Source organism: Colossoma macropomum, unplaced genomic scaffold (genome assembly GCF_904425465.1).
Source record: "Colossoma macropomum unplaced genomic scaffold, Colossoma_macropomum, whole genome shotgun sequence".
In the NCBI taxonomy this organism is placed as follows: Eukaryota; Metazoa; Chordata; class Actinopteri; order Characiformes; family Serrasalmidae; genus Colossoma; species Colossoma macropomum.
In genome coordinates, this window is record NW_023494786.1 from 17,078,534 (window position 1) to 17,101,904 (window position 23,371).

Consider the following 23,371-nt stretch of genomic DNA (forward strand, 5'->3'; position numbering starts at 1 on the left):
TGAGTAACTGTAAATATTTGCATGTGTGCATGCAGAAATCATCTTAGAGTCTTATAGATATGTTACACTGAAATAGTCTGTTACTGTAATTTGGACCTCTGGAGAGCTAGCTAATTCATTAGCTCCTTGAACAGCACTGCTATCACAAGAGTCCTGTATAACTGTACAAGGAAACTTGATGTACTTGAACAATTATTTAATGTTATTATTATTATAATAATATTCAATATTACTAAAACTGCTATCATTATCATTTATTCTACTATCTCACACACACACACACGTCCGTTTATATGTACTAAGTACATAGTAGTACCTAAGTCAATACTAGCTAAGTAGCTAAATAAGCAAATAGCTAAATAAGGCTACCCAGAAAACATGCAATTAAAAAAATGAATTTAGGTGCTGTTTTACCCACCAAAATATATCCTTTCCTAGAATGTATATGCATGACAAACACCAAGCAGCTGATGGCAGTCCACTAAAACTTGTCAAATCTTGCTTTTGTTTGGCTTTCTTTTTTGAGCACATATGCTGTGTAGGACTAGGCTTAATCCTCGTCCAGAAAACCAACCTTAAATCTGTTTTTAACAGAGTGAAAGAAGACAGGAGGGAGTGCATATACATGTGCATTTCTGCTGGAGGGAGAAAGGATCGAGTGCAATCTGCTGAAAGGCTGCACAAGTTGCAAAGTGGTCTGCTTCACAATTACTGAATAGTATAGATGATGGCAGATATGAAACTTTAAACTCCCAGCTAAAATTAAGGTACATCTCACCATCAGTGTCTGGGCTTTTACTTGACCCAAGACAAAGTTACTTACATATGTCAAGCATGAAAGAGTATCATGTTTCAGTTGTTGACTATGTGCATTCATCTGAACCATTAGTCAGATTTTCTTTAACCACTCTGTTGATCTTCGACAGGAAGAAGGCAGGAAAAGCTAAATGTGACACCATTATCTCACTTTCTTCTCACCCTAAAGCATCAGATTGAGGCTCAGTCTGAGACTAACTTCATACCATGCATACAGAAGGCTGTCAAAAACGCTGCTGAACAGGTACAATGTCACCCTGTCTGAGAGAGAAAGCAGGTGTAGTGGTGTTTTATAAAGCCAGACGCAGTCATACTGAGCGGTGCCGCTGCAGTGCAGTCATGGATAACATGTCGCTGCATTTGCATATATGAACACATATTTAAAACAGCATGTCTGTGAAGGGAAGGGGGGGGAGTGGGCGAGAGGAAGCAAGAGAGAGAAAGAGAGAGGGGTAAGAGAGCGAGAGAGAGGAAGACAGAGATGGAGGGTGGGAGACAGAGTGAGAGAGAGAGAAGTAAGAGAGACGAGAGAAAGAAAGGGAAGGGAGAGAAAAAGAGAGAAGGCAGAGAAAAAAAGAGAGGGGGAGAGAGAAAGAGTGAGAGAAGGAGGGGAGACAAGGGAGGGAGAAATAGAGAGAGAAAGGAAGACAAAAGGAGAGAGAAAGAGAGAGAGAGAGAGAAAGAAATAGTGGGTGTGGAGCAGAGAAAGACTGAAAGGAACAGGGACAGAAAAAGAATTGAGAGAAAAATGGGAGGGGAATGAGACAGAAAGAGAAACAGAGGATAAAGAAAGATGAGAGAGAAAGAAAAAAGGAGTAGAGGGAGAGAGAGAGATGATTTCGTTGAGTGTGCAGATCCTGATTAGAAAAAGATTGGAGTCAGCACAGTCTCATCTCCTCACCCCCCCAACCCCTTCAGCAGCGACTGTTTCTATGCTGCATTTCTCCACTCCCTCTCCCTCTCCCTCTCTCTCCCCCCCTCCCCCTCTCCCCTCTCTCCCCCTCTCCCTCTCTCTCCCCCCTCTCCCTCTCCCTCTCTCTCCCCCCCTCCCCCTCTCCCCCTCTCTCTCAGCACCCTTCTTTTTCCCCAACTGTTTTTGAACAAGCTTGGAGGTTGGAAGAGTGAGCAGGCGGAGGGTGATTGCGCAGGGGGTGGGGGTCCAGAGCCATTGGGGACATACTCACTCACACCACTGCCATGCCAAGAGGGAAGCCCGGCCATGGGTGAGCGAGAGAGGAGCTCCACCTATTAAACCTCTGCTGGTTAGAACCAAGAGGGAGGAGGAGGGGGAGGGGAGTGGAAAAGAACTGAGGTTGATGGAGGGGGTAATTTGGGGAGAGCAGATGAGAGAGAGAGAGAGAGAGAGAGAGAGAGAGAGAGAGAGAGAGAGAGAGAGAGAGAGAGAGGTAGTGAGAATGAAGCAAGTGAGAGAAAGAGAGGGGCGACGAGACAGAATGAAGGAGAAGAAGCACCGAATTGCCATGTAGAGCAGCAGAAAAAGAGTGAAATAAAAAAATAAAAAGTAGCGACTGACTGATATTACCCTTTGCTGCTCCAGATAAAAAAGGAGAGCATAGAAAGAAGTGACTGGAACGTGGCATAGAAAGGAGAGAAAGAGTAAGGGAACGAAATGATGTGGAACTGATGAAAAGGATCAGGTAAGTCATTTTCAGCATGGTAATAGAAATCTCTAGATTGAGAGGGAGCATGTTTAGTCGAGTCAGGGCTGGCAAGCAAGAGCTCCATACTGAATAAGCATGCAGCAACTATTTCCATCCCATATTCAGCATATAGTCCTTTATTTACTGCACTGTTACCATCTGGTTAAGATTTTACTGAATATTCCAAGAAAGCACTTCCTGACAGAAGACAGCAATGCATGGATTTGCTCCAATTACATCAGCGTATGGCTTACAAGATCACAGATCCAGCATGATTATCAACATACAGTGAATATATGAAATTTCTAGAATCTCCATCACATGCTGGGCATGCACAGAGTGATGGTGTATACAGATTTTGTCCTCAGATGCCCCACAGAGCGGAGAGCTAATGAGGGAGAGGAAAGGACAGGACCCAGTAACGCTAGTAACCAGGCTAACAGCTCACTGCAGCAGCAGCAGGGCAGAGTAGCTTCTGGCAGGCACTCAAACTCCAGCCACAGAGCAAGCAGAAGGAGCACTGAGGGGCTCTGTTCACTTACCTCTCGTTATGCCAAACGACACACAGCTTATGGAACAGTATAACACTGTCTTATGCAACTGTAGCCAACACAAACCCAAATGGCAAGAACGTCCTAGTGATTTGACAAAGAATGCATCTGCACTTCACATTAGGATGCGACTTGCTTTGCTACCTGCTCTAGCATAAACATTTAAAGAATTGGTCGTTTATGATTAAAGCTGTATACCCGGTCACCCAACTAGTAAAATTACATAATTTTACTACGTGGCCTGAAACCAGACATCATGCAGAGAACGCCTGTTGAACCAGCTAATGTCGCTTGTCAGTGAACATATTTAGTGGAGCTTTGGTGACTTAGCATACACAAGACTGCGGAGGGGAGTGATCAGAGGAAGCCAGATGGAGAGGACATGGATAATGTGCTCTGTACAGCCCTCCAGTCTTTAGCTATTTAAATGTTATACATGTCGACTCTGCCCATGAGATTCTGTTATACAGGAAGAGTTATTATTCAGACAGTAAGAGTGACAGACTGTGGTAAGTCAGAAGGTGGGATGAACTAGCCTCAGGTCTATCTGGTTAGCTTTGATGCTAATATCTGCCTCTGCATTCCAACATAAACAATTCAGTCAGGCTGCAATCAAGAACAAAACTGCCTTGTGTAATAAACAGAAATATTTCACTAGTAGTACTATACCACCCCCTATTCTTTGGGATGTCCCATAATTCCATATATTACTTTGTTTTATAGGATGGCTAACACAATGCCTGCATCTATGGTGGCTAGTCTGCTACTCCTGCTTCTTTGTGCAGGATCCGTGCCGGCTATCTGTCCTCCGATGTGTTCCTGTGGCAGGGGCCATCGGGTGGTGGACTGCTCTGCCCGCGGCCTCAGTCTACTGCCTGACAGCTTGCAGCACAACATACATTTCCTCAATCTGTCCCACAACCGGCTACAGGACCTGGACGGGCTCCTCGGCCACTTTGGCCACCTAAGAACTCTGGATATCTCCCACAACCGCCTCAGACACCTTCCTGACGGTCTGCCCCGTGCTCTATGGGACATCCATGCATCGGCCAACGACATTCGCCAACTGGTGAAGAACGACACCGCTTACCACTGGAACTTGCAGTCTCTGGACTTATCAAACAACCAGCTGGAGCGAGTGGTCTTCATTAACAACACTCTACCCAGTTTACGGGCACTGAACCTCAGCCACAACAAGTTCTGGACTGTACCCACCAACATGCCCCACAACCTGGAGGTGGTGGACCTCTCTCATAACTTCTTGTTGCAGATCTTGCCTGGCTCACTGGATCGCCTGCCCCGACTGTCTCGATTTTATCTGCATGCTAACCGCTTTGCTTCAGTGAGCGAGGGTGTTTTCAATCGATTGGAATCATTGCAGCTCCTTACCCTTGGGGATAACCCCTGGGCATGCGAAGATGAGGAAAACATGACCCACCTGCTAAACTGGGTGCACCAGACCCCAGCAAAAGTGCTGGGCTGCCCTTGCTATGTCAGACCCACGTGTGGGGAGGCGCATCTGGCCGCCAGCAGAACCTGGCACTCAGCCTCATACACTGAGCCCCCGCTGGGTACTGACACTCGTGACTCTGGTCACCAACCACCTATACAGGTTGTCACCTCGGTGTATCTGTCCAAATCAGCACTGCTCAACTTGCCATACAACCGGAGCACTGGGAATGCCACTGGGGCAGGTGAGCAAGCACTGACCAAGGGTGGGGGATTTTTGACTTCCACCCCCAACACCCTCTCAACCCAATCAAGCACAACAATTCGCACAAGAAGCGCCAAGAAAGCAATACCTGGCAAAGCTCGCAGCATAAGCATCCAAATGGATACATGCAATCCTCATACTGTCGCTCTGAACCTTCTGTGCACAGCAATCATCATCAATATCTTCTGAATCAGCATCATCCCTTGTGACCTGGAATTTACCATCGGTCTGGGTTTAAGACAAAAAGAAATGCTCACTGATACATGTGGAATGTCAAAGGAGGGTCTTAACTCCTTGGTTTTAACCTCACAAAAACTATTTGACTGTTAGTGCCTCTATGAGTATTCTCCACAATATATACTGTCTGTCTGCTTCAAACAAACTGACCATCCTCTAAAGAATATAGCTGAGTAATGTATGGCTATTGTGCATATTCATATTGAAACCTATCTAAATATATAGCTAACTTACACTACAGACAACAGTTTTCTTGGTGTAGAAAAAAAAAAGAACATTCTCGTTTGTATAATGCTAGTCCATTGACAGAGGCTCTTGCATTTCATGGTTTAAACAGTATGAAACAAACGTAGTCTGCAGTCTGCTGGGATTTTCACAGAGGATGAAATATTCAAGGTCACATGACAGAGATTCCTATTTACATATTGCCATCACCAGTGCAAAGGGTCAGGTAAGACCTGCCAGTTGTTAAATGCCTATAAACTTTTGCCATGGGTTTACGCTGAGATTAAGGCAGCATGTCTCACATAGCCAGAATAGGAGCTGAAGCTGATCATCCAAGAGAAACATAAGAGTCAAACAGTGACCCTGACTGTAGGAGATTGTGGCATGTATATGGAGCTGTGGGCTGTGCTTGTCCCAGCACTAACAGGATGTGATAAATAAGACCCAGGAGTCTGCTGAAGGACCAATTCCTAGGTGGGTGCTCAGTCAATACAAGAGTCAACAATGCTGGCCGGCCACTTCCTCTTGGTGCTCTGACTAAATGAAGGCTGACACTACAGTGGAGGCCTCCCACGTACTCCCATCCAGCTGAAAGTATCATAAAGATCACGCAAGCATTTAGCACTAGGTACAGCACAGAGAGAGGTGACAGTTTTACTCCTGCATAGTGTTCTGTCATATTCTAGTAGCACTCACAACCTTCTTGTGAAACCCCTGAAAGCTTCTTTGTAATTTAACAGATGGGTGACAAATTACCAGGAAAAACCAACAAAAAGTGTCTTAGTAAGGTGCCAGGCCATGACAAGCCACCTAAACAGCTTCAGTGCACTTTGGTACAGATTCCACAAGTATCTAGAACTGTACTGGAGGGGTGGAACACCAATTCTTCTTAATTTTCATATTGGTGGTGGAGAGTGTTGTTCTATGCACCCAAGTTCAAAATCGTGTTCAACTGGGTTGAGATCTGGTCACTACAAAGGCCATAGCATCTGATTTACATAATTTTCATACTCATGAAACTATCCGATGACCCTGTGGGTGGATGCATGGTCATCCTGGAAGAGTCCACTCCCATCAGGACAGAAATGTGTCATCATAGGATAAAGGTGATCAGTCAGAATATTTTTGTAGTGATCATTCTCTCCAAGGTCAAAAGTGGACTTTAAGCCATACCAGCAAAATGCCCCCCACAGCATAACAGAGCCATTCAGCCCGCTAACTATAGGGGTCAAGCATTCAAGCCAGTACTGTTCTCTTAATCAACGCCACACATGCACTCGCCCACTTGTGGACAATATGGTGAAGGATGATTCACCTGACCACGGCTCTTTTCTTCCACATGTCTAGGACCAGTGCCTGTGGTTTCTCCACCACTGAAATCTCAAATGTGCATTCCGCTTTGTAATGAAAGGTTTATGCATTGCAACCCTACCACTAATCTCCTTTCTATGTCGTTGTTAACAGGCTGGTCCTGCTGACACAGTCTGATCATGTCCTATACTGATATTCTCATTCACCTGAGGAACAGCTGCTCCTCTGTTTTTTCTTACATACATAGCACTAATGTACACACAAGATCACTGAGTGTATGCTTCACAACCACAAGCAAAATTTCCAGACTAAAGTGGTCACTTCAGTCACTGTTCCTGTGGCTAGTTTATCCTGTGAATAGTTTTTCCTACTGAAGAACTAGCCAGATGAGCAAACTTTGTGGCTGAAGCTCCTTCCACGTATATGCTAAAAACGAAGGCTCTTTTAATGTCACTTAGATCTTTTGCTCTTGTGAGACTTAAACATGTGGCCAACTGGACCTGCTCAGCATATTTATACATGCCACAGAGCATGGTTGGATGTTAAATGCTTAAATGTACACCTGTCTGGAAGCAGCTGCACTTGTTTCTCCAACATCTATTACTGGTAAAGGTGTAAAGGTTTTTTCCTTTAACTTGCCACCCATCTGTCCGTTGAAATGTTAAGCAGTAGGTAACAGGTATGGTGTGTTATAAAAATGCTGGTTGAGAGGAAAACACTACAAACTCTTCCCCAGAGTCTGAGGCCAAACCAGAGCTAATTCCTATTCAGCATTGTGCGTGGCCAGCCAGAGGACTAGCAGTTAGTCAATAATTAAGAGACACTGCAAGTAGCATAAGTGTGCTGAAAACAAATGCTTCAGATTGATCTCCTTCTTTGACCACATAGCTCATTCTCTTGTGACAGCAGTGATATAACAGGCATGAGAAAATTAACTGGGATGAGCTAGGGATAATCTAGCAGATGGACCATTCTTCCCTAAAGCCACTGGGTATGATAAAGCATTCTTAGTGTTGATAAAAAGCTGCCATCAATTAAAAGACATTCAAATGAAAGGTATGCAGTAAATAAGTGTGTTTATCAAAGGAGACAAAGACAAAAAATAAATACAATTTAGGTTTACTTCAAGAGCAAAGGGAAGTTTGCAAAGAGCAAAGATGTAGCTTTAAATCTGGCAGAGACTGACACAGGTAGTGTATAGCTAAAGAAAAATCAAATGCATCCTGTCACTCGAGCAGATTATTTGCAGGCTATGCGCAGGCTATTTAAATCTCTTCGGTCACTTTCTGGAGTTTTCTCTCTCTGGCATGTGAAACACGCCTTAGATTGTGTGCAAACCTCAAGTGATAGCTACACTGATGCCAAGCATGAACCTCATTGCTGCTACAAACCACTTCTGCCTACAAAACCAATTTCAACAAGAGACAATTGGGTTACAATCTGCAATTAAAACAAATGTTTGAAATGCAGCATGCACTGATTGTCATTTATAATCATTCCCTACGGAATGACACATTTCAAGTCATTATTTTGTGTCTACTGATTACAATGAAGTGTTACCATTGATCTTTAGATTTTACAGGCCATGTGAAGTTTGTTGAACAGTCATTGTTATGAAGCAAAGAACATCATATTAATTGGAGGCATTAAGCTTCCATTATGTCAACAAATTCATTCAAGCTAGTGCTCTGAAGATGCACTTTGTGATTTTAAAATACTAGAGTTGTGACCTGGCTTTTCAATTTACAGGGAAGTTATGGGTCAGTGGTGTATTATACCACCGAAAGAGCTCCAAATGCAGAAACTAGAAATTTGTAAGAAAAAGAAACATTTTGCAATCCTCATTTAAAGGCTGAGGAGAGAGTGAGTTGCCCTAGACGTCTAAAATACTTTCATTAAGAAAAAATGTATACAAATTGACAAAAACAAAATCACAGAACGTGGCTTTAAACAATACCAAAAGTATACTAAAAGCATTTGTTTGATCTTATTTACTCTTATCTTTTCTATTACATTGCTATCACATCATCCAAGAAATAAACATTGTTTGTTTCATAGTTGTGCTGATAAATCATTAAAACATCTTACCTGCGAGCGATGTAATAGAAGACAGGATTGCCATTCTTAGATGTTCCTGCCTGGTAAAAGATGTTAAGTGTCTTTAGAGCTTTAAATTCTTCTTTTTCATGGACTTGGTGCCTGAGGGTAAAGAGATATTTTTTGTCTAATATCAGTTACACTTAAACAGTAAATTTTTTACAGTCCCATTTTCTATAGAAACTACAGAGACAGACCTTAACTGTTTCAAAATATAATAGCACTTTCACATTAGTTCCTGTGGCATTAAGTAGGGGGAAAAACAGGACTTATTGCAGCTTGTATTCAAAGAGAAAAAATAAACACAGTACAAAGTAATCCAATTACAAACATTCTGCAAAGACATTTTAGATTTTTTTTTTAACACAATTTTCCTCCCAAATTCTATCAGGGATAATTCTTACCCACTAGCAAGATCTCCATTACACGATGCTACCAAACAGGGAGGGTGAAGGCTAAGACATTTCCTCCAAGACATGCAAGGCGTCACTACATCTTTTTGAACTACCACAAATGCAGCGTTACTGGGCAGCTCAACGCGCTTTGAGACGAACACTAAATGCCAATTTTGTTACATTCTGCGTTTACTAGCTCTGCGCTGAGTGATGGAGAAAGACACAGCCATTATATGCACTCTGAGAAAGAGAAGCCAATCATAATCTAGATATCTGTGGGATTGCCAGGGATCGAACTCGCAATATCCTGATGCTAGAGCTGATGACTAGATGACTGTGCCACTCGGGATCCCTAATGCCTTTTTTAATAGGGCGTTCAATGACAGCATCATAAAACCTAATGATAACTACAGCACAGTCTATACTCATCTCAAGCTCATTTCCTTTCAAGGAATAAAATGCTTAAGCAGAAAGGCTTTCATTTTAGTGCACTTACATAATCTTTACAGAATAAATCTTGAAGTATAAAGTTTTTGCTTCTGCAGTCATTTCCATTTGCCTTCTAAAATCTTTAGAGCCCCAGAGAACTTCATTAACTGGCCATAAATAGAGCAAAGAGGGACTCACCTGGTCATGAACTCCTCAAACTTGGAGCTGGTGAGGTTGAGACTGGACCAGTGAGTGTCAGCTACAGGTTTGTGCTCAGGGGGGCCGAGGTAGGCCAGGAGGGTAGCCATTTTATCAAAAGGTCTCCTACCCACAGCCTTGTGATCTCTGCCAAACACAAATCAATCATACAGTTTCTAATCTCTTTAAGACTGAAAACAGTAATAATGAGAAACAAACCTCCCAAACCAAAACAAAGAAAATATTGCATCAAGAAAATTACTATGATGGGCAAATAAGTTTTCAAAACTTTGTCACTAATTAAAAAAACAGTCATACTGTGTATGACTACACTTCATCTTGAGCAAACTTTCCTATCAACTTTCAAAAGACGAATTCTGTTTAACAAAAAGCAGAAATGTGAGCAGACTTAGCAACTTGAAAGGCATCAACATTTAAGGGAAGTGGAAGAATGATTGTGCAAAACAGGAGGAAATTTTGAGACTGTGGGCTTTAAACTTCCTCTGAGCTAAATGTTAATACTCTTCTACCTTCATCACTCTTACTATGAGTAATGAAAATGTTAACTTGTTTTTTCAAATGTCTCTTTATCCAGTTAGCTTGCCTGTTGCTGGACAGGTACTGCCCAATTCTCTCTTGATTGTTCCAGAGCAGGCGGTGGAGGGCCAGCACATTTCCATCACTGATGAAGGACAGGCTGTGGTTCACTGAGTCACTAGGAGGGGAGTCAGATGCTATGTCTAGGAAAAATCTGGATGAGATAAAAATAATAATAATGAGGGCATGACCTTTACATATTACTTTGCAAAATACTAATGCAATCCAACACTTGAACTGACAAATTGCATTAGCGTTTGAGTCGCTAAACAAAGTAGCCATAAATATACCTTCTTGCTGCATCAAAGTTGCTTTTCACAAAATCATTAAAAGGCCTCATATGCTCTTCTTTAGTGAACAGGACATGATTTGCGATACTCTGGAGAATCTGACAAACAGAAGAAATAACAATAAGACCAAGCTCCCTCTTGCATCATTCTTTTTAAAGCTGCAGTCACACTGGAAATTTGCAGTTTGTGTTGCCTTGCCCTGCTAAACATGCAAGACCAAGACTGGACCAAAAGATTGTAAATGAAAAAAATCTACATTTTTGGTATAGTTTGAAAGCTAGCTAATTTGACAAAAATAAACACAATAGTAACATTTTGAATCATTACATTTACACCAAAAATTGTAATGCCATGAACACTTGCATAGTTTCCTGTTGTGTAGCCCTGGGTTTAATCAAATACACTGTCAAATTTAGTGTTTGATTGACCATTTCCATTAATGCTCCACTGTAAATTTATCACCAAAGTACATAGTGTCTGAAGTAACATTTATAAACCACACACATCGCTGAACATCATCATCACCTAAGGACGCTGACAGACTACACTTATCACGAGAAAACTATGGACCAACAACCTGCAAACTAACAACAGCAATAGCAAAGTGGAACGCTTCAGTTCTCCCCCAGTAAGATGTAACGTAGTGGTATGAGAGCGTGGGGGGCTACGATTGCGGAGGAGGAACACACAACCACAGTTGCTTTCACTCAACGTTGGTGATGAAAACTTGAAACTGTGTTCACCAAATTTTCATGTTCACTCTGCTTTCATGTGAATGTTCATGTAAGAGTTGAATTATTGAAAGTAAAAAGTATATTCCAATAAATATATCCTGAGTCCTTTATAATTACATTTCAGCAAATAAGACAAATAATCATGATTAACTATAATAAACAAATGTGATTATTTTAATCCTTTGACCTTCCTGTAAAAACACAAAATTATATATAGTTATAGTATCTAATACACTCTCCTAACTGACCACATATCTTGCAGGATCTCTTTTATGTGTTTTATTATAGTCAGTGGGAAAGAAATAAGGTCAGTATAATAGGTTGTGCTTAGCCTTTGCTAAAATTAGCACTTCTTCAGTGCTGCTACACAAAGCCTCAACCTTTCAGAAGTCAAAGCAGTCAAAGCTGTAGAATGCAGGATAATGCAAATTTTCATGTCGCATTCCAAATTAGTCAGTCAAGTCAAGTCAAATTTATTTGTATAGCGCTTTTTACAACTGATGTTGTCACAAAGCAGCTTCACAGAAATCCATTAAGGACAAAGTTTTAACATGAAATGTAAATCCTCCAAGTGAGCAAGCCAGGGGCGACAGTGGCAAGGAAAAACTCCCTCAGAGCTGAGGAAGAAACTTTGGGAGGAACCAAGGCTCACATGGGGGGACCCATCCTCCTCTGGTCAAACTACCTACAAAATTATTATACTACTAATATTAATAGTAGTAGTAGTAATAGTAGTAGTAGTAGTAGTAATAGTAGTAGTAGTTAGGAGTCCATGAAAACTTCAGTGTAGAGTGAAATTAAAATGTATTATATCTGTAAGTTTATACCAATCTTGGCAAACTCTTTAGAAATGAATGCATCCTGATTCACAAAATTTCCCTGGCAAAAAGCTACTGTGACTGGGCCTTAATAAGAACACACAATGCTGCAAATGTACCAGCTGGTTAAATCCCATACCTTAGACATGAGCTTCAGGCCTCGCTCAATCTGAGGAGGGGGCTTCTTGTCTAGGATGCCTGCTTCATATGGAGACACTATAGCAGGGTTAATGAAGCGCAGGAACATGGCACTGCCTACAGCACCAATGCTGTTCTGTGGGAAACGCTGACTGACCACCTGCATACAGACATAGTGGGTAGAGGGAGAGGGGGAAGGGGAGGTAGGGGAAAGGGTTGGGCATGGAAAATGCAACACAGAGGAGACAGACAGACATAGACAAGAGTCAGATGAAACCAACAGAGGTCATAAAACACCTCTAGCTCTCTGACAGTCAAGAGTTTTGTATAAATGCTTAATATGTGAAAAAAGAATCAGAAAGATAGATGCAAGAGAATGAGTGGAAGCATATTTAAACAGATATGATGGACAGTACAAACAGTAGGCTTGCAGTATTTACCATGAGAAAAAAAAAAGACTGAATGGAAGTATGACATTACTCAAAACTTGAGTGAAACACTGCTCAGTGAATCTGCAGTAAAGAACACAAAAATAAGGCACTCTGTTCAGCCCCATCACCTTGCATAACGGGAAACATGCAAGCGAATATGCTCATCTTAGCCATCCAACCACCTCACAGTACAGCCACCAAAAGCACACAAACACAAACATAAGACCGCCTTCACTGCTAAAAGTTTTACTGTGGTATGAAATAGATATTTAAGGATTAATGACCATACAAAAGACAAGAAGGAAAGAACTCACAGACAACATGGCACAACTACAGAGAGCATCACGATTCTACTGTACAGAGCCCACCACAGACACAATGTATGACCCAGATTCATTTTAAGGTACTCTGCTACTTTCCCATATACCAATGCAACCTACTCTTTTTGACTAGAACAATACTTGTTTTAAATGTTCCTAATAAAACGTGTTGCCACGTTTTCAACATTTCCAGAAATAAACTTTAATACAACAACCTGAATGTGATGCAAAAAAGGTAAAAAGTATTTAACATATGAAACAGTTAACATTCACTTATTATCATTACCTAAAGAAATTCATTCTTCCTAATGATTCATTTTATATATATGTACATACACACACACACACACACATATATATATATATATATATATATATATATATATATATATATATATGAAGGAATAAACAGTATCCATCATTAGATGGTACATTTTGGCTGCAGAGGTAATTCACAAAATCACTAAGATCAATTGGTCACAATAACCAATATGAAAATAAAGAAAAAGTGCCTGATAGGAGAAAAGGACATGCAATTAAGTTTCTCCAGTTGGCAAGATGTGCATACCCAAGATCATAAAACCGATATATACAATGTACAACATTTACTACCACTCCAAGAACTGTGAACATATTCAACAACCCCCACACAGTACATGCAATCCTATATGAGGTGTAGTGAAACTACTGATCCATCCCCTAGTGTTTCAACACACAAGCACATGCTTTATCCACATTGCACACCAAGTATAAGGTCACTACCAGCTTATCTGAATGTTGGATCTATTTTTGACAAAGTAGAATCTGAAGCTGAAGCTTTACATCAGTTAAAGTAGTACATAGTGCACCTTCCCTGGAGCAGCAGGTTTACAAAGCTAATCAATAAGAAAAGGAACTGTAAGCTACACAGATGTAGCATAGCCAGTAATGATAATTAAAGCCTTGCTGTGGTTAATGAAGATACCAACAACTTATATTTTCTGCATTTTAAATTATGTATAATCCATATATCAGTGGAAAGTGGGTTAAAACTCTAAAGATTGATCATTGATTAGTTTTACATAGCCATGTGAATTGTGGTAAACATTTAGATATTTAGCATTTACAGTGGCATAGTGGAAGTTGATTTTATAGTCAGTGTTATGACCATATTTGGAAATCTGGGTCTAAGCAGATTTCAGAATCTTTGGGTGGGTAGGATGGCCCCCCGTTCCCCCACCCCAACGCCCAGCCAGCACAGGTGTCAGCTGACGTAACAGAACTGCCGGCTGACGCATCCTCCGAGCGTATTCAGCTGTCCAATGACTTTGTGTTAGCAGCAGTTCGGAAAGACGCGGTGGCTCGCTTTACAGGTCTCAGAGGAAGCCTGTGCCCGCTTATGCTCTACTAGAGCTTGTGGTATCGTGTAATTGGGGGAGTCCTAATTAGTGGGTGGAACCGGACATGTTTAAATTGGGGAGAAATTTTTTGGGAAACAAAAAAAAAAAAACGAAAAAAACCAACAACCATGACTTGTGGTAAAAAATGTTGCAAAGCTGATAAATTTTGTTCTATCTAATATTTTCAGCAAGTGTCACTGTCAGTTACAAGTACGAGGTCGTTTAGCAGTCGAAATACAAACATTGCTACATATATACATGCTACAAACACTCCTGCACATTGAAATGACATCAGATGTGAGAAAGTCTACTATTTAACTTAAATATAACTATACACAAACTCCAGCTTATAAAACTGTATGATACCACTGCCAAGCAACCTAACGACCATATTTGACATAGCTTGCTGGTTTGTGCAGTTTTATGATGTTAATTCAATGTGCAGCAGTGTAGCTTACATGTAACAATAATCATATATCGACTCTTTAACAACCTTGCCATTCAGAGGATTCAGTGACATTTGAAGGAGTTAAGCACATACGGTAAAACGTATCGGCTTTGGAACATTTTTGTTTATAACAGGGCAATACAGTGGCAATTTTCTAAAACATCCATTTATTTTTCCCCACAGAGAAATCTGCTTAGGCCTGGAGTTCCAAATTTGGCCATGATTACACAATCTCAGAGGTCTGCAGGCCAAAGACTCTTGATTGCTATAGCAGCACCGTTCCAGCCTGGACAGCAATAGGCCCTCCAGTATGCTGTGGTGTTATCCACTATGCTCCACTGTAGTGAGCCTAAAAAGAATGGAAATGCCCACAACTAGTGACAATGAGTATTGGCAGGTGCACGTGCCAAAAGTAGGGGGCTAAATTCATTTGTATTTATCGGCTGTAATTCCAACACTGGGCGAAAAATAATAATGAAATTTTTTCCTTCATCTGTAAATAATATGTCAACTACCCACATCATGTACCCCTAGAAAACTTTGACGTCAGTTTAGATTTCCTTCATTGGAAGCTAAATGTTTGAATGTTATGTGACAAGGAGGCTATATTCAATTTGATACATGAACAACGTTAATTTGTCAATCATCTGAGTCTGTTTAGCAGCAGTATGTCAAAGCAACTGACTTGAAGACATTCGCTCTCATTTGACTGATGAGCTAACAAACTCCAAGAAGAAGCTAAACTTTAAGAATATATTAGTCCAGCAGCCTTGATTTGCTGAGTTTTTGGAACTTTGGTTGAATTCAGCCTTTGAGTCTTCTCCTGGTGTGCAAGGACTTCCATGGCAGAGGAGGCTTTTCCTCAGCAATGGAGAACACATAGAAAGGTAAAGCTCATCTGTATGGCGTCATACAGACAGATGGAAAAGCTTGACCAGTCCCAAGAGTACACCACACAGCTAGCCCTCTCAAATCCCATTCCAGACCAGAAAGGGTCAGGACACTGGTGATCCACAGAGCTACATTGTTTCAACCATGACTTTTGAGTTAGTAAGTGATTAGTAAGGCTATGCTGTAAACAGGATTGTGCGCAGTGTTGCTTATGAACATGTTTTAAGGCAAAAAAGCTCAAAAGAAATTTTAAAAACGAAAGGAACAAAATAAATTGCGGCTTTCCAGAATGAATAAAATCAACCCAAAAATGGTGGCTAGAAAAAATAAAAAGTTCTGGGAGACTTACGGATTTTTTGTTTTCCTTTTTTTCTTTAACAGTGGCTTTATTCAGTAGGGAGTGGCAAGTAGCCTACAGGGCAGAGATGGGCACAGAGAGGTCACAGCAGCGGCTACACAACACACAGTGAGCACAGCGCACACAGCCATAATGCTTACACGCATACACACAGTTTCCATTTGAGCACTGCGTTCTGATTCGGAAAAACTCTACTACTTACCGGCTATCTAAAGTAAACCATCAGAAGTTATGGAAAACAACACAATTCTACCTTCTGTGTGAGCCACAGTCTTTAAAGGGCCCATATCATGGAAAAACAAATTTCTCAAATTTCTTTTTTGAAATGAAAGAGTTTGATGTGGTATGTAAACATTGGCAAAGGTTCAAAAAGTAACATTTACTGTTCAGTCCACACCCTCCACATATGGAAATGAAGCTGCAAACATTAAATTTTGAATTCAGTTTTTTCGTGATGTCACAAACACCAATGTGTTCACATACCTCTGCTTTTTAACAGAGGTCATTTACATATTTTAGTCTTAAAGGCATAGTTTAAAAAAAACAAATAAAAAAAAAACCCAGCATGTTTAAAACAGCATGTTTAAAAGGGACAAAGAGAGGTTGGAAAATGCTAATGTAAAAATAAATTGACAACATTTGGTTCATAAACCCACACAAATGTCATAAGACAGGAAAAAAAGACAAGCAAAATGTAGGAAATGGGCCATTTAAATACTACATCAGGAGACAGCATGTGGGAGTGCGGTTTTGCTGAGGATGTGAGTGCGAGAATGAAGTTTGGTAGAATACAAAGCATGTGGGCAGCAATTCTGTAGTGGTGAGGAGGTGGATGAGTGACTGACTCGACTGACTGTGTGTTTCTCAAATGAGAGTGGAGTTGGCTGCTCAGAGATGCACACATGCAGAGTAAATGGAAAGGAAACAGGCAGCAGGTGACAGGCCTGAGCCACTCCTTCCTCCTCATAGAGTTGTGCTCAGTGTGCACGAACACTACAGGCTTTGTATAAGACTATATGCCTATAGCCAGGTTAATTCCCTGCTGTCTCAATCAGACCAAATATTCACCTTTTACTCCACAAGCTTATGCCTATAAATATGCAAATGCACTAATACAAACACACAGACAGACATACAAACAGATCAGAACTACTGAGCTTATTCAAGTTTGGCCATAAGAGTTCACCACTAGCATAGCTGTTCTGTGAACTACAAGAAACCAGTGGTAAGTTTTGGGTAAAAATCAACTTACAAAGCTCCTCCCCTTGGCCCAAATGCAATTAATCCACCAAGAGTGTCCGACATTTGATTCATTAGTTATGCACTGGAGCTACGAGGTTAACATGGCTAACAAATAACGAAAGCTTGCAGCCTCTTCTTAGCAGTGTGCGAATCCCTAAATTACACACTTAACTCAAACCATATTAAGTAATCGCAAATAGTCCTGCTATTGCTGCTGTCAGAACAAAACCTTGTATAGCCATAAAAGTAACTTTACAGGAGAAGGAAAAACAAACACTCTCAAATTTTAGTGAAAGTTAATGTAACAAAACTTTATTCAAAGTCATTTTGGACCATTTCTATTAGTCCGTTCATCATGAAATTTTGGAACAATGTAAAAAGCGTTTGGCACTTTAAAATTATGTAAAGAAGAAGAATGAAATAAAGAAAAGACAGCAAAAATAGAGATTTTGTTCCAACAGCCACGTTATATGGTTTATGACACAGTATGACATTGTTATCTATAAATCTGGACTTCAGTCTTCAGTCCCACTAGGATCTGAGTTTATGATCGTTGCATATGTAGCAATATTTATTCTTTGTTATTTATTTATTCTTCCGGGAAGCGCAATATAACCCGATATACTTTTTTTTTTAAATTTGTTTTGAAAGCAGCCTTGTTGGTTTGAGATTAAAACAAAGGAAAAACAAATGGGAAATCAAAGAAATCAAAGCCTCAAAGTTTAAAAAATAAAATTAACAATAGTTCAATTCTCAAACAAAAGGCTTATATATTTTCTATTAAAATGTAATGATGCTACACAAAATAAGCACCATGTCTACAGCCACCTATTCAGGAAAGCTGAGCAAAACAGGTAAATAAAGTATAAAGCACAGGCAGACTTGTTTCTAGTAGTACGTCCAGTAGCAATGTGTGACTTGAACCAGGTCTAAACAATATAAAAAATTAATTAGTATGATATTTTACTGTTAAAAATAACCAAGATTATATATTATATCACTGACAAATGGGCTCATTCTTGCATTAATGAAGGCTGACTGGCATACTGCACAGAAGATGCACTTTTACAATAACTTGTGATTGAGTCACAAATAAGTGCAAGGTGACCAGACAAAATTGCAAGCCCTTAGATGGTTAGTTGAATCTGTATGAAACTGTGATCACAAATTCCTGGAGAAACTAAAAAAATTGAACAATGTGTCATATGCTGTCAAACACATGGAGTGAGGTAAGTGTGTAATTATTTAAGCATGTAAGGTAATTATAGAAAAACAGTACATTTGCAATCACTTTGACTTGCATTGGGTTTTTCACCTGTTCATAGCAGTTAGTGACCACAAACACATTTAAAGTGTTCAAAGTATTTCAAATGAACAAGCTGATTTACTAACCTCTACTTCAAAAACATTAGAAGATCACGATTTTTAAATGTTGAAGAATAGACGTCTCACCACAGAACAGGATAGAAGAGAATTCACAAGATAAGGACAAAACAGCTCTACATTTCATCATTAGATCAGATCCAACCTATAGGATAAAACTGACTAGGCCATGTAACGTTGTTCGCAAGATTATATTCTTGAAGATTATATTATGTGATTGTATTCTTGCATTTTGCTCTTTGAAATATTAAACCATCTCAAACACAGACACACAGTTATCACGCAGATACGATTGACTGTGCACACACAGAACTGGAGAGAGCCAACAATTAATCAGGATGACTTGCTGTGTAACACACAAACCTTTACAGTGACGTTCACCAGATGGAGCAGTGGAGCAACTGACAAGCAAATGCCTCCCTTATCGAAATATATCACTTACAAATGTGTTTGACACACAAATAAAGCACATAAGTAGATAAAACAAGCTGAATATACTTAACTAAACTGTGTCAGGAAGGCTGAGTGTGTAAGTGAGTTAGTTGTGACTATTCAGCAAGCTCTCCACTGAGAGAGCAGGCAATAGCATGGTGATGGGTTACAGTAAATAAGAAGCAGTTTGGCATGAGTCGCCATGTAGTGTGGGTAAAACAGAACAGTGCATACCTGGTACAAACAGTGGCAAACACTGCGCAGCTGAGGCGGAAACTCGCTGGAGGAATTGATGATTGCCAGGAAGAAGCGGTCTGTTATTTGCAGCAGGTTCCTCTGGTTCTCCTCCAGGTTCTCTGTGGGTTCCAGCCTACAGAAGATAATTGTTTTTAAAGAAATTCTACCAAGGAGCAACAGTCAGCCTCAATTTTTAAGACATACACTTTGTCACAGTCCAAAGAAAAACAAGTATCTCCAAAACGGTTACAGGAGAGGGCAAAAGAGGGCAGTTTTCCCAGCAGTAGCAGCCTCTACCTTTCTGGAAGGCATTACACCAGATCTTAGAACATTGTTGTGAGGATTTGATTGCATTTGGATACAAGAACATTAGTGAGATCAGATACCAATTTTGGAGGATTAGTTCCGGATCACTCTAATGCATCCCAAAGGTACTGAATGTAGCTCCAACGATCCAGAGAATGCAGCTCCACTGCTCAACAGCCCAGTGCTTTAAAGGGCTTTATACCTCTTTACTCAATGAACTCAATGAGCTTCAAAGTGTCCGATTCTATTAGCAATGCTTTTCTATGGCGTTTACACAAGCTATAGGTGTGCAACACCTGTGCACTTTATAGATGAATTTACTAATAAGAAGAAGTCTATACATTTTTGAAAATACAATGTAAAATGTACAAGGAATGTAACAAAACAGACTTTGTGTTTTCAGCTATTTTAATGTGTTGACGGTTGCTATACATACAAATATATACCATAACACCATAATACAGGGATTAAGAGTACAAAAATCAGTCTGTGCACACATACCTGGTGGGATCCACCTCAAAACTAATGTGCTGCCACTCAGGAGTGGTGATGACACCTCGCAACAGTGGTTCCAGAAGTTTCTGCAGATAGGCAGCTCCGTACACCTACATGAAGAAAGTGAGTCCCTGCTCTGCTTAAACATCACCTTAAAGTGCATTTTCTTAGAAAAAGAAGAGAAATCGCAGCAAGGTATAATCAAGATAATGAGAACAACTAAAGTGCGCTGTAAGTGTGCTGTGCAAGCATTTATAAACTAAATTTTACCTTAAAGCAGAATGTCATGATCTTGCTGGCCAGACTGTTTCCTCTGAAGAGAGTCTGCATGGAGTCAGCCAGCTCCACCTCTTTAGAGAACATGTTCCAGAGCAGCTGGTACAGCAGGTGCCTGGAGTCAAATAGTGTCACCAACACCCTGGCCAGCTCGTCCTGAAGATGACAGCGACATCCTCTCAATATCCAACCAGAATAAGTGCCTTAAGTTTTGTGTCTAATCAACTGTATAGTGGTTACTCACCCACTGAGAGCAGGGCACCACATTGGCCAGCGCCATGGCGATGGGAAGCTCCCCTTGGTCCCCCATCATAGTGACGAGCTCTACTAGCCTTTCAAAGCGGTCAGCCAGAACGGTTTCAGCCAGTGTGTCAAACTCTGTGCCCTGTTGTAGGATCTTAGTCAGCACCTCCATAAAGGTAGCCCTCGTCTGCAGGTCTTTATGGTAGCCCAGGCCTGTGGACAGACAAAGTAATGACTCTCTCACTGGCAGCATCACTTTTAGAGTTAATGCTCAATTGTTAATCAACGATGTACTGAACAAAGAAAAAATAGAAGCAGAGAAACAGACTCCATAAAAAGTCTATAAAAAGAATCTCCCTATCACACAACAACGACAGCAAGTGCCCCAAGCTGCAGTTTGGCACATGTTGAACACTTCCCACATTTATTTCTGGAATGCAGCGGGATTTTGTCATCACCTTTCCAGGTCAAAAGATTGCATAGTGTTTATACCTTGTATACGATTTCGTGTGCAGTGTGCATACTGCTACATCAACAATCAACAGTTTGCAAGTGTTGAAATCGCTACAGTATAGTGCGAGCAGTATAGCGATTCTGAGATTTCGGAAGTTATGTAGGGTCCACTGCATTAACTGGTCATGATGAATGAAATGTTTTATTGCTCTAGCCCTGGACCCCTTACTCCCTCCCCTTTGCTACTTTACCCATCACGTCCTGAAAATATAAAACTAACTATCCTAATCCTAGAGCATTCACCTATGGAGTGCATTAGGCCACTGTCTACGTTGGCATTAAGCAGGTTGGACATGGCCAGCACGGTGCAGTGGCGCAGGGAGGCAAGACGCCGGGACATTCCCCGCTTCCTCTCAGCCACCTGCTGACCGTCTTCCTCCACTTCACTGCAGTCATTCAGCAGATTCATGAACAATGTGAAGTACCTGAGAAAGAAGGAACCGGTATCATTAAGGTGAAGAAAATGACTATGTTGACAATCCAGCTGTGATGACTGATCAAACCTCCAAGTCTTGCTTTACAGCAACACAACAGGAAATAATTATAATCAGTTTGAGGCATTTCAGAGTTTGAAATTGTCACTGTGATGTGAAATTCACACTGTGATGACAAATTCTCCAATGAGAGTGAATTGTGAATTATTAGATAAAATACCACATTGTGATTATACTAACAAACACAGCGATTGTGATGGCCAGTATATTAAATGGAAATTCCACTGATTTTCAAAGTTACTGCATAAGTAAATCTTTCATATTTCAACAAATGCTCTATTTAAGAAAAAAATACCAGGTCACAATTGTCCACTGTGGTGGTGATAGGAACCAGACATTCAAGACATTTGCTTTTAAAAGCTACCTCAGAGAGTTAATACATTAAATGGTTGCAAAAATGCAAATTCCCGAGACATTGTTTTATGAGAGCTTTGAAATAAGGTTATGGCCTAAAATATGTTTTGGATAGTACATAAAAACTAGATTTTAAGATCTAGTAATTATGACCCCTGCTTCCAATCGCCACCACTGGGTGGGGGGAAAAAAATAAATAAATAAAAAAATAAAATTACATCAAACCACAGTGGAATTTTCATTTAAAACACATTGGTAAACTCTTGACGTTGCATGGTTAAAGATTGGCTTGTCTTATTTTGACCAAATTGCTACATTTGTCAGATCATGTGACTGATTAAAAGACACATAGAAACCTTCACGTGGGATGTCTAGGTTAGTCAAGACACTCACAACGCACAGTAACAAATTCAATTTGTTAGAGCCTCACTATGCAATACCAGTAATGCAAAATTTGTCATAATGATTAACAAATGTTATACTGTATAGCGATACAGTTATGCGAGTTTGTGTAGGGTCCTACTTGAGGAAGAGCTGAGATTTCGCCTCCATCAGCTCCACTCCATCTCCCTCCTCAGGCTGCAGAGGTAGGCCAGCCAACAGAGAAACAACTGCCTCCATACTTGCCTGGTCCAGATCCCTGCAAAACAAACACCCCAAAGAAGCTTTGCGTTATTACAAGGCGCAAGAGATCAAACAACTGGGAAGAGTTCTAAGATTAATTGACTTTACCGTGTGAGATATTTAACATCATCATCTGCTGCTTGATTGGAGGTCCCCATCACCCAGTCAGTTAAATACTCCACCATCTTATTCCTCAAAAAGGACAATAAATCACCTTAATACACGTAACAGCAATGGCAAGCTAAAGGACATGCACTAAAAACAGCACTGAGAACACTAAGTAGTGTATTTACCTGAATTTCATCTCTTGACAGAAAGAAAGATCATCCCTGCGCTCCATCATTACCTCCACTAACTGGCACAGTTTGGTTTTAATCTGAATCGCATGGACTCCATTTCCTAAAATGCGGACATACCTATGGGGACAGCCAGGCAGTATGTGAAAAGCAGATTGTGAGAAGCAGAAAATGTAGCTTCTAAGACTGAACAGAGAAATTCCAGCAGATTTCTTGTGATGCTGTATAAGAAAGTGTCCCAAAAAGAATGGAAACTGTAATAAAAGGTGAGCGATGGACACACTTTTTAAAGTATTTAAATACTAAATACTTAAAAATAAATAAATAAATAAAAAAATTAAAAAAATTGATATTACGTTTAAGTTTCATTAATTTGAAATTGATGCAAAATGAAATAAATGAAGGGTGATCTTTTATTTGCCACATTGTCCACGTGCG

The 23,371-nt window shown here is 40.4% G+C and overlaps 2 protein-coding genes across 5 annotated transcripts in view; one reads left to right on the forward strand and one right to left on the reverse strand.

Annotated features, from left to right (window-relative positions):
• Positions 1 to 23,371, reverse strand: part of nf1a (neurofibromin 1a) — a 73,643-nt gene that overhangs the window by 28,972 nt on the left and 21,300 nt on the right. For 2 of the 4 annotated variants that reach the window (XM_036562470.1, XM_036562451.1), the window contains exons 22-35: positions 22,931 to 23,053; positions 22,746 to 22,829; positions 22,537 to 22,653; positions 21,409 to 21,590; positions 20,654 to 20,865; positions 20,404 to 20,565; positions 20,140 to 20,243; positions 19,330 to 19,465; positions 16,030 to 16,092; positions 12,213 to 12,371; positions 10,522 to 10,619; positions 10,239 to 10,385; positions 9,635 to 9,781; positions 8,604 to 8,714 (exon numbers count right to left, since the gene is read on the reverse strand). In XM_036562470.1, the coding sequence (XP_036418363.1) occupies positions 8,604 to 8,714; positions 9,635 to 9,781; positions 10,239 to 10,385; positions 10,522 to 10,619; positions 12,213 to 12,371; positions 16,030 to 16,092; positions 19,330 to 19,465; positions 20,140 to 20,243; positions 20,404 to 20,565; positions 20,654 to 20,865; positions 21,409 to 21,590; positions 22,537 to 22,653; positions 22,746 to 22,829; positions 22,931 to 23,053 (1,845 nt within the window). The remainder of the gene's footprint in view (positions 1 to 8,603; positions 8,715 to 9,634; positions 9,782 to 10,238; positions 10,386 to 10,521; positions 10,620 to 12,212; positions 12,372 to 16,029; positions 16,093 to 19,329; positions 19,466 to 20,139; positions 20,244 to 20,403; positions 20,566 to 20,653; positions 20,866 to 21,408; positions 21,591 to 22,536; positions 22,654 to 22,745; positions 22,830 to 22,930; positions 23,054 to 23,371) is intronic. The other 2 variants (XM_036562477.1, XM_036562460.1) reach the window with 1 other exon arrangement.
• On the forward strand, positions 2,213 to 4,943 carry omgb (oligodendrocyte myelin glycoprotein b). Its single transcript, XM_036562503.1, has 2 exons — positions 2,213 to 2,474; positions 3,752 to 4,943. The coding sequence occupies exons 1-2, from the start codon at positions 2,461 to 2,463 to the stop codon at positions 4,929 to 4,931; spliced, it is 1,194 nt and encodes a 397-aa protein (XP_036418396.1). The 5' UTR covers positions 2,213 to 2,460; the 3' UTR covers positions 4,932 to 4,943.